At 40.8% G+C, this 11,265-nt stretch overlaps 1 protein-coding gene across 1 annotated transcript; it reads left to right on the top strand.

The window, feature by feature from the left end:
* The first annotated feature begins 356 nt into the window (after positions 1-356).
* On the top strand, positions 357-1,998 carry serf2b (small EDRK-rich factor 2b). Its single transcript, XM_079294241.1, has 3 exons — positions 357-494; positions 1,324-1,432; positions 1,576-1,998. The coding sequence occupies exons 1-3, from the start codon at positions 488-490 to the stop codon at positions 1,661-1,663; spliced, it is 204 nt and encodes a 67-aa protein (XP_079150367.1). The 5' UTR covers positions 357-487; the 3' UTR covers positions 1,664-1,998.
* The last annotated feature ends 9,267 nt before the right edge of the window (positions 1,999-11,265 follow it).

Genomic DNA, 11,265 nt, shown 5'->3' with positions numbered 1-11,265 from the left:
AATCAATTATGCAATTGTAATTATGACCGCAGTTACAGTCATAACTTTTCTCCCCTGCATAAAAGTAGTCTTTGAGCAGATTTGGCAGGATGTAAAATGTATCAATCATATGTATTTATTTGTGTAAAATAACTTATTAATATTACATCACGGTATACTTAATTCATTATTTGAACACATGCCTTTCCATCTAAAAAGTTGTACACTGATTGTGCTATTCTTACTCTTACTCGTATAAAGGATTTGAATCATTTAGTCTGTATTATTGTGCCGCAATCGCTTTGGTCGTATTAAATTGACGATTGCCTCGCGCATGCCCCGTGCAATCTGGGAGAGAGACGTAACGTTCTGGTTCTCGCACGGAAGTCTCGCGCATACTCTGCAGCCTCAGAGGCGCAACGAAACAGCGACTGGAGCGAAGAGAAGGGAACCGACTGCCCTTTGGCTGAGCTGAACTATTTGGACGAAAGAAGCGGCGGTTACTAAAATGACCAGTGGGTATCGACATATATTTTGACTGTAAGGCCTCCGTGTACTTTGTTGGGTTGCATGTAGTCTGTGCGCGTTGTTTTCTGCCGGGCATTAGCCATGGCCACCGCCAACACGGGCGCCGTCTATTTGCTGAAGAAGAACGTAACTTATTTCACGGAATTCATGCCAGTATTGTCACCCTTGGTTTATGAATCACGCACACCGATGGACGTGCGTTCTTTGTAGGGTGAAAAGGAGTAGATGGGCTCATGTTAATGTCACATATCTGTGTCTCAACGTTACATTTTGTGCGTTGAACGTTTGTCAACAACGATGTGCCAGCTGTTCGTCTGGGCCTCGGCCCACTGTCAATGAATAGTTACCAGAGACTTAGCACGGATATCTGTGTATCAACGCGGCTCGTAGCAGACAACATCTTTTTTTTTTTATTTTGTATTTACAAATACGTGACTCTGCCTTCGTTGCTTGTCTTTGATTATTAGAGTGGTTCGTCGATCGTAACACGATGGAAGAGGCTTTGCTGCCCTCTGTACTGTTGTTCAGGCATGAAGCTGCTCTCTCTGCCACGTCGGCTGCTTTTTTTGGTGGGGGGGGGGGGGGGTTTGCACCATTTTTATTCCTGCCATCGTACAATGTAAAACTGACCGTGTGTCACTTTAAATCATGTATTGTATGCACTTAATGTCTTTATAAAGGCGTGCCATTTGTTTTTGCTGTTGAGCAATGGAGGTGTTTTTTAAGGGTGCAGCTCACATTCCCAGTGAGTTGCTCATCTAAATGCCATTTGTTCTGTTAATTAGTTTTTCTTCCACCCTGTTGTCTGTCATGCAGGAGGAAACCAACGTGAGCTCGCCCGTGCGAAGAATGCCAAAAAAAGTACTGACAGTGGGAGAGGGAAGAGGGGCGACGATGGACTCTCTGCTGCTGCTCGGAAGCAGAGGTAAACACAGCTCTGCTTGACAATAAAGAAATGGGATGCACACCAAAGACTTGATTTTTGCAGCATCAAAACGAAGTGTGTTGTACAGTAGAATCTGTCCCACCAAAGTCTATTCTCTCTTTAAATGTCCACCTCTCCCCAAGGGATGCCGAGATAATGCAACAGAAGCAGCAAAAGTCGGCTGGAGGAGGGAAAGAAGAAAAGAAGCCACCAAGTCCGAGTACAGAATGAAGTCGGGAGACAAATTCAACTCAGTGCTTCAATAACATCCCATGTTTAGCATTCTCCCTGATATTTATAAGAACGGTCATTTTTATCTAGCCTCAAGAATCTAGGATCCTACATTCTTCCCCTTGGCAAATGACATCACTTGTTGGATTTATATTTACTTTTGTCTGAGCAAGTTAACGCTTGTCCCACGTTGGTGCTGCATGCACAGAAGCATCAGTGGTGTAAGCAGCAGCAGCAGGAGAAAGAACAATTCTTGACACGAGCACCTACGTAACAGTTGTGTATTTTTGTACAAAAATGTCCCCTGCTGGTTTCAAATAAAGTGTATCTTTTTAGTTCATGCTTGCTTGAGTTATTCTGAATGTTGAAGACAGTTTGTGTGATATTGTTACATGATCTGTAATACTGTTGTGGGGCATTGAAGGGCTGGCCTTTGCCTTTTAATTGTGTTAGCGACATCTCGTAGCATCTTTTTTTGATGGCACCACACTGACTTTCAACTCACGGAGACGTATACGGCAGAGCGGATTAGGAATCGGCACTAAATAAACTATTACTTGCTACTTCTTAGTGTATTTGGATAGTTTGACTTTATGATTTGATTCAGTCTTTTTACAGATATAAATTAAAATAGGTGCATCGTCATTGACTTTAATCGCAAAGAGTCACTCAACAATCTGACAAAAGAGCCAATTAACTTAGGCACTTCAAGTTTTATTATGATCTGTCTTCATAAATGCAGATTTAAAGTAGTCGGGCAAATTAAGAAATGAGCATAATCATTTTGCCACAGCTTTTTCTTGCAGCCTTCCTGTGACGGCAAGGAATATGACTTTACATGATAAACTGGTTGTATCTGTGCTGCACGGACAGAAATCACTGTCCATGGCCACATGTGCATCCCAGAAAAATAGTGCAGTTGCCATTATGGGCACATACTAAGACAAATGTATGCATAACTGTTGTACACAAGAAGATATTCCAGACAGTTGGCAAACAAGTGGACAGACTCATATTCAATAGTATTCTCTACAAAGTACGTCTGTCTTTGTACAATAGGGTTGCGCAACGAAATGCTGTCTGTTTTCCTATTTTGCTAAATAAGACAAAACACAAGAATAAAAAATATATATGTAATAAAGAATAGCTCTTATTAGAAGTCCTGTTTACCATAAGTAATACAAGATATAGCATCATGCGGTTAAGGAAAGGATACATCTGAGTTCTGTTTGGGTTGTGTAACAGCAAATCTACTATAATTAGACCAAGTGTGCCAGCAGACAGGATAATACTCTAGTGCCATTCTGACCACTAGGTGGAAGCACACATCAAGGTATTTTTAATATTGTATTCTTACCGGTGAACATTGGATTTTTCAGAATTATGTTGATTATTTGCTTAAACCAGGTACGAGATAATTTACAGTTTGGGAGTTATGTGTCAATTCAAGATATGAAGGGTCTTTTGAAGTGGAAAAAAGCTTTTTATTCACGTGTTATTGATACTATTGAAATTAAGCGAGCACACACATTTTTTTTGCTATTGCAGAACATTTGTATTATGACTGTCATCCTCCAACACAAGCATATTTCATAGTGTGCAGTAAGCTACAGCTCAGCCTATTTATAGCCAATAAGCTGTGTCTCTATTTTTTGAAATCCATTGAGTTTGTGTCCTCAGTTCTCAGATTACAAGGCGTATAATTAAGTCAAAAGTGAAGCTTTTTCCATCTCAGATCGCAGTGAAAGTAGCTGGAGAGTTGAATAGTGATAAGGGAAGGAATGCAGAATCAGCATGCTTAAATTCGAGAAAATCCAAACCTCATCCGCTGTCATCCATGATACTCTGCTTGCAGCTTTGGGGAGATCTCACTTAAATTCAAGCATAAGGCCGAACAGACTTTACTGTGGATTCTGGCAAGTTTTCTTAAAACAGACAAAGACAGCAGCTCAGTGGTAACGAGAGACCCAGAATGCGAAGAAAAGACGAGAGTCAGCTCGCCTAATTGAATTGATACAAGAAGCCTCGTCTCTTTATGCCTTCTCTGCTGAATTTGTTGAGATAGGGGAGCACTGTGCCAAAATGCATTGTTGTAGCAGAGCTGTATGCTATTTAAGATGTTGAATAGTCCAGAGTCAAAGAACAAATTGGGGAGAAGATGGACAACAATGTACTGTAGCTGTTTGGCTTTTCATATGTTAAATACAGCCATAAATTACCCACAGCAAGGATGGGTGTAGTCATTTAATCTCAGCAAAATGCAATCCTATTTACATCTGGACCTCAGAAATCCAGTCAGTGTCAGCTGTGTACTATGTGTAGGTAATAGTACAATACAGATGTATCGGTAAAATAGAAGCTGTCAATGTGTAAATCCAAAATAACCTTCAAGTGAAATCTGACTTAAAAAAAGAAGAAGAGAATTAAATAGTTGGGTCAAAGACACCAGAAAAGGTCTGTAGGTCTGATGGGACAGGCTGAACGCTATCCAGTCCCATAAAAGAACATTACGTTTGTACGATGGTTCAGGATTAATCCACAGGTTAGATGTCTTGTTCTGATGTAGTCCAGCAAGTAGTCTTGTCTCGTGAAACACACAGGGCTCAGGGCTCAGTCCCAGCACACAAGATCTGGCCCAGACATGCTGCCCCCTAATTACAAGGTCAGTAGCCAGCAGTGTAACACTATGGTTGTATTTGGGAGCTCAGGTGGGAGTCTCTGGATGGCCACTGCTAGAGGACTAACTTTTTGTCACGTGGGCTGACCAAAAAGTCTCGGAGAGTGTCAAAAATCCAATTTCCCAAGATTAAACCTCCTCCAGACTGCTGCTGGGATTAGGATTTCGTTCTTTAGGGTCCGTTAGCCAAAGCACATACAATAACACTGGTCTCGGGTTTGGAACCTTTTTGTCACACACCAAACAGACTGCAAAAATCCAGTCTGTTCTCTGCACATCCATCACTGTGTGTTTTGGATCAGCCTCCAAACAGGACCGGAAGAGATGACAACGGACAGTCAGGACTGCAGCGAAAAAGTCAAGTGGCAACCTTCCCTCCATTCAGAACTGGTCACATCACCGCAGACCCTTCACACCCCGGACACAACCTGTTACAACTTCTCCCTTCTGGTCCACTCGTTATGTATTAATGTATACATAACTGTGTGTATGTATATATATATATATATGATATACACACACACACACACACACAGTATATTGACACAGTGTTATATACATTTATCTTCTTTCACCCACTGGTATACACATAATAGCTAAATGTTTATGTCTGTCCTTTTTGTCCCAGGTTTTGCAGTATTTCTGTGTATAATAAGGGCAAATATATGCAGAGTCAAACTCCTGGTATGTGTACTCATACCTGGCCAATAAAACTGATTCTGACTCACCATCTCAATCAACCTTATTAAAAATATCTATCTTTCAAATATCCAATGAAGCCAGACTTGTCTATCATGTTCATCATATGGTTGATAAATACAGCCACGGTCAGGCACTTAAAATGCTTTCAAGACGCTAATGACTGCAGTCAATGACCTGCAATGACTTACAACACATTCACAGAGCATGGTTTCAATCGATGCTGTGTGTATGCAGAGGAATGAAGAAAATGTGCTTTTCCTGCCCGGCTTCACTCTTTTTTAATGGTCTTGCACCTCTTAACCCTTGCACACATGAGTGCTTCTCATGATGCCAACCGAAGCTCCTTTTACTGTGTGTATATAGAGAATCCGCCAAGCTCCTGGAAAGCAAATGCTAAAATGCCTATGCATGCACACATGCAAGATCATTATGTGTACATACACATAGAATAATTTGTGCATGTACACACCTACAGTATAATGCATAAATGTGTATTTGTCCACATGAAAAGTGTAATCGTACGTGGATTTTTAGAGCTGAAAAATTAAATATTGAAACACATTTCACACAAAACGCTTGTAATCCAAGAGTTCCTGCAATAATTGGTAACCTTCCAAAGTGAGACGCAAAAGCTTCTGAATTTGATCACCATTATTAAATCTAAAGGAACAGTTTGACTCTTTGGGAATGTGCCGGCTTTTTTCTTGGCCTCCGCTGAATGTCTAGTGAGTGAATGAGCATGTTTCCAAAAATATGAATCGATTTCTCTAATTCGGCAAATATACAAAAGAGCACAAACGGAGTCGGCATTTTAATTGCTCGCTCCTATTCTTTTGTATACTGACACAAGCTTGTGAAAACAAACCCTGGGACAACAATGAGTAAAGATCTACCTATCTCTGGCCTACTATGTGACACAACACTACACACAAACACTCAAAGTGTCTTTCATTTTGGTGTGTCCACAAAATCTATGTCTTATACTCTGAAATCAACTTTGAGCCTCTTTGAATAGGAGATGTTTTTGAATTATTACTCGATGAATTACAATCAGCATCCGTTAAATGAAATGAACTACCATGTGAATAAGAAGTTGTGGAGAGATGACATGGTGTGTGACCTGGGAAGTTGGGTTTGGACTGATTTAAAAGATCTTCCAGCTCCGGTCATTGACTGTGAAAAGTAAATCTGCTTTTCAATTTCACCATCAACGAAGCGTTGCCGTGAAATATGCAATGCAATCACAGCTGAAACGCAAGCCGACTGTAATTGTTTCTGGAGGCTGGGGCAAAACAAAAGGCCCTTTTCACAGCGCAGTGATTTGTTAATGATGAACAGCAAATTACCGTCTTTGCTCTTCATCAAATGGTCGATGACAGCAGATGAGCGGCTGGCGTTGGAAGTAAATGGGATCTGTCACAGACAATCGAAAGAGAGAGAAAATGTCAACATTTTTGCTGGATTTGGAAAAAGAGAAAGACGGACATACGGACGTGGGCTGAAAGGGTGAGAAAAAAGAGAATGTTTTAGTTTTTAGGATGAGAGTCCTCTGCACAGTCGGCTCTGGGTATCCTCTCCTTGCTATCCTAGAGCATCAGATCTTTCACACAGTCTGTGAGGAAAGACTGTTACATTATTCCTGCTGGCAACTGATCTTTCCTGCAGAACTGAGGCTCAAAAGAGCATCGACTCCGGTTTCGCATGTCCACGAACGTACACTTTGTCATTAGTGCATAAAGTGAAGTAAATTGTAACTCCGATTCCTGATGCAAGCACATGAAGATGTCATTTCCCAGGTTTGCATACAAGGGGAAGGCTTCATGCAATTGGTGGATGGGTAAAGTGGTATCGACCACAATATTTTAAATTGGACAGACAGACCGTCAGTGATGTCTGGATGTAAGTTGGAGCATCTGTCATTTCTTTATACAGCAAGACATAATTAAACCCCATTTATGTTGTATGGCCTTATTTGCTTTCAGTTGTATTTTTGTCCACTAATATTTGATGTGATCAGCTTGATTTGATTTGAAAACTATATGAGGGACAAACACACCTGCAAAGGGAAAAAACAACAATAATGCTTGCTTTTTGTACAGCTCTTCACTCTGGTCTCACCTGCCCTTTTCAACAGCAGACATGAATGCCAACCAAATTAGTCTAGAGATCATTATCACTGTCCCAAACAAATGAAGAAAATCGTGTTCACCTGTCAAAACCTGAGCCGCGCAGAAATAGTAGTGGATCTAAAGGGATATCTTGTATGATTTTATCAATTTCTGCCTTGGTTGATTGGGGATACAGCTCGTAGGCAAGGTTTTAAATATCGGAATATGTTTTGGCGTACGAGCATTTCCTCTTTTGAACGTACGCAAACATTTAGTGGGGATCCTCACGCACTGTTTTATAAATGAGACCCCTGGTCAGGTCGTCCGTCATGTGCACCCTAAAGAACTTATGGCTGAAATACACCAAAGCAGGCTCGTGAAACTCAGATCAAAGAGGAACTGAGAATAAAACATGTTCTTGTGAGGGTCTGGTGTTTGTTTATGAGGCCAGATGGTCAAAAAGTTCCATTCAAACAATGCACTCACTCTTGTTTCTTTAAAAGCACTTTACCATTTCCAGAGGAGCATCGAGTGGTCAGAGAGACAACATATTTGGTTACAAAACCATGACAGATACAATTTTCTTTCAAAGATAACTGTGTATTGATTCACACAGCTGCCGTCTATGACAGGGCTCTACGACCTAAACTCACTGAACCAGCAGCCGAAGAGAAACAAAAATGTCTTACCGTTGCTGTTTAGTGATGAAAGAGGGTATGTCAACACTGCTAATAGCTACTCTGATGCATTCACTTGCACTCCTCCAGCATCGACCATCGATCAGCTTTTCCTCTGCCTTGCCTGTGAAAACACGGTCTGTGTCTCCTTGTGGGGGTGACTTGTGGTACTGTACTCCTCCTTCAGGCTTTGGCCTTCAATATAGACATGATCTTTCCTTATAAGGCAATGAGTTATGTTTTTCTCTGATTGATTTCTCTAAATAAAGTCTAAAACTGTAGAATGAGTTTCATTAACAGTTACCTGGGAAAATTTCAAATGGTACCCAATGAATGCACCCAAATGTCCAATTTAAAGATTCCACCTCCTACTTTGCTCTGCTTCCCTCTACTAGCATCAGTCCGTGCACAGGACAAGTTCAGCTCTTCTGATGTGGTCTGCTCGAGGTTATGGGCGGCAACTGCATCATTCTAAAGGGATATTAACTCGAAAACTGTACAGTTTTGTTCGGCAATTAAATCTTTCATTCATGCCGTGTTCCACCTTACACCTCTGCAGAAATCTCACAAGTGTATCTTTGGGCATGTCATTTTCAAACAGGGGCCTGAGCCAGAGGCCAAAGAGGTAAATGTGTATAATTATTGGAGGTAACTAATATTCAGCTTGATGACAACACTCCCAAGAAGGCAGAAGTTGTTCTAAAGAGGCTATTGAGGTGTTCATGTCATACCGATAATGAATATATACATCATGTTTTTAAAATAATTAAAAAAATAATTGATCCATTTTCACTTTCTCGCCCTCAGACATGCCTTCTATAAGAACTTCCAGGACTAAAGCAAATAGCAGCATAAAATAGACTCGCATTCATGTGTCAAAACATGTATTTTATTAATTTATCTTAAAAAATTAAAATAAAGTGCTTTGTATGTGCAATATAATAAAAACAACAGTCACAATCTCAATGATACAAAAAAATACAGTTCACAATGTTATTTGTACACCAATTTAAAAAAAAGGAAATCATGCAGGCAAGACCACATTTGTCTAATAGTTATTCAGTCAACTAAGCTGATGGTGTTCGGTATGCCGAGCGCTGCGTCTCATGGCTGAGGCGATATGGAGGATTTTGGAGCTGTGCTTGCATCTTACGGCAGCACTACATTGTGCAGCACAAACGATTCATTGTAGTCTATGGTGTCATATATTTGTAGTACGTCTGAACAAAATCCTAAAAAGATGTTGCAATGGATTACCGATTTAAGCCATTTTTAGGAAAATAGACCGCGGTAGATGTTCTACAAAATATGCAACAGTTGTCTACATTCATGTCCAGTACGGCATGTTGCATTACTGAGAAGCCACTCAAAATGAAGCATCAATCACAATGTTTGCTGTTAAAGGAAAAGCACGTCATTAATAAATATGCATTTACAGTATTTAGGATGTACTTTTTGGCATCGTTCACTATAAAAGGTCAGATGGTATTGAAACTTCTGATTTACTACAAATATTCTTAAATATTGACCTCTTCAGAAAGACGTTTCTTCTGACAAGCAAAAACTGCAGAACGGTACATGATTTTGAGCAGCTCCCAGTCTTACTGTTTGCAGGTTTAAGTTAACGGTGGCTCGGGTGAATCTGTAAATCTACTGTTGACCCGTGTTGTGGAGGTTAGTGTGCCCATGGAGGGCTACAATCACGCCATTCACCACATCACTGTTGGGTAGCGTACGATGTGGCACCTGGCTAAAGGCAGAACAACTTGCCACCTAAAAGGCATTTTTGAAACGATGTTGTGAGGTTATCCACCAAGCATCTGAAGCAGGGGTCTCAGCCTCCAGAGAGACATTTTATAGTTTAGAAAGTCTGTCTCAGCAGTGGTGGCAAACAATGCTTTGCACCAAAGCTTTTAGAGTCTCGTTTGTTCTCGTTATGCATCGGTTGGCAAATGTTATACTCTTGTCTGGTTAGTCTCAGCAAACAACGTTAAGGGAATAGGTAGACCTTTTGGGATATACACTTATTTGTGTTAGAGGAGAAGATCGACACCAAACGCCGTCTGTATGGTGGCTAACCGCTTAGCTTAGCACAAAGACTAGCAACATGAGAAGTCTTCAGGCTAATCTCGCCAGCTGCTGGTGGTAGCTTCAAATTAAGCGTGCAGTCATAAGTGGCATCACTTTTCTCATTTAAACTCTTCGAAAATGAATAAGCATATTTCCTACAAGCTCAAACCCACCCCTGTAATTCGGTTTGGCATGAGAATAAAAACAAGATCCCCCTCCTGCTTGGACATGCTTGATGAAAACCAGTCCAGGTGCTGAACTGACAGCACGGTGAGACATGTGCAGTACTCTGTGCAAGATTTTGAAATGTATGCTGAAGTAGGCAGTAAAGCACTATGAAAACAAAATATCAGCAGTGTTCACTCTCTAGTTTCAAGACTATCTCTACAACACATCTTGCACAAGGTCCCTTGGAAAAAAAACACACAATATTAAGCACAGATACTGTATATACACACACAACAAAAAGATAAAGAAAAAAAGGAAACACTGACCACTGTTGCGCAGTGCACTTTGTCAACTTGTAGCAGTTACAGAGCATTACGTCATCTGCTCAGTGTTGGAATTAGCAAAATGTTTACTCTGTAGGATACTGGAATATACTGTATACTGTAGGCTTACTTGTTTAATACAGTGAGTTGGTGATGTATTCTAAGACATGTGGTGCCATATCGTCCCTATGGCTGTGTAAATGTTTCTCATTCAGATTTACACGACACCGTCGGCTTCCTACATCTTTGGGAATTTCTGCTCGTTCAGTCTCAAAAGTTGAAGCAATGTGGGTGCAACTGTGTGTGTGTGTGTGTGTTCGTAATGGCTGCACTGGTCCCTGTAATAACAGCGTTCTAAAAAATACTTCTCCTCAGCAGCCACGTCTTCTGTCTCTCAGTAGTCGCATTTCTTAAGAGTACGAGCGGATTTTACGGACGTGCAAACCTGTGAGTATTCAAGACCCTGGTTACTTGTGCTTTCACATTAACGTCGCAATGACATCGTGAGTGTGGGGGAACTCAATGCATGTAAGAAATGCAACCTGGTGGAGGAGGGTTATGAAACATATACCATCGCTCCACTACAGTGACAGTTTTTATGGTTGTTCTGTGATTTGTTGCCTTGTTAGCACTTAAATGAAGCAAATCGTTTGTTTTGTTAGCGCTCATCAAGCGCAATAGTTTCAAACTGGTTGTGCCCGTTTGTTTCAGTGTATACTAAGACGGTATTCGACTCCTTTAAGAGTGGCTGAAGGGAAACTGGAATATTTTCTCACCTGACAATCACAAGACAAGTCACATGAAGTAATCTCCATGCCGTATCATTTGAAAGTGTGAAACAGTCTTTGTTATGAGCCAACAGTCTGAAGAGAAATTT

The sequence above is a fragment of the Melanostigma gelatinosum genome (genome assembly GCF_949748355.1).
Source record: "Melanostigma gelatinosum genome assembly, chromosome: 2".
Lineage (NCBI taxonomy): Eukaryota > Metazoa > Chordata > Actinopteri > Perciformes > Zoarcidae > Melanostigma > Melanostigma gelatinosum.
The sequence above is the reverse complement of the archived record's forward strand: the minus strand, read 5'-3'. Positions and strand labels throughout refer to the sequence as shown.

Excerpts from the sequence above, each read along its gene's own strand:
- serf2b (XM_079294241.1), top strand. Across the intron at positions 1,433-1,575 it reads GCTGCTGCTCGGAAGCAGAG|GGATGCCGAGATAATGCAAC; the intron begins GTAAACACAGCT and ends CCTCTCCCCAAG.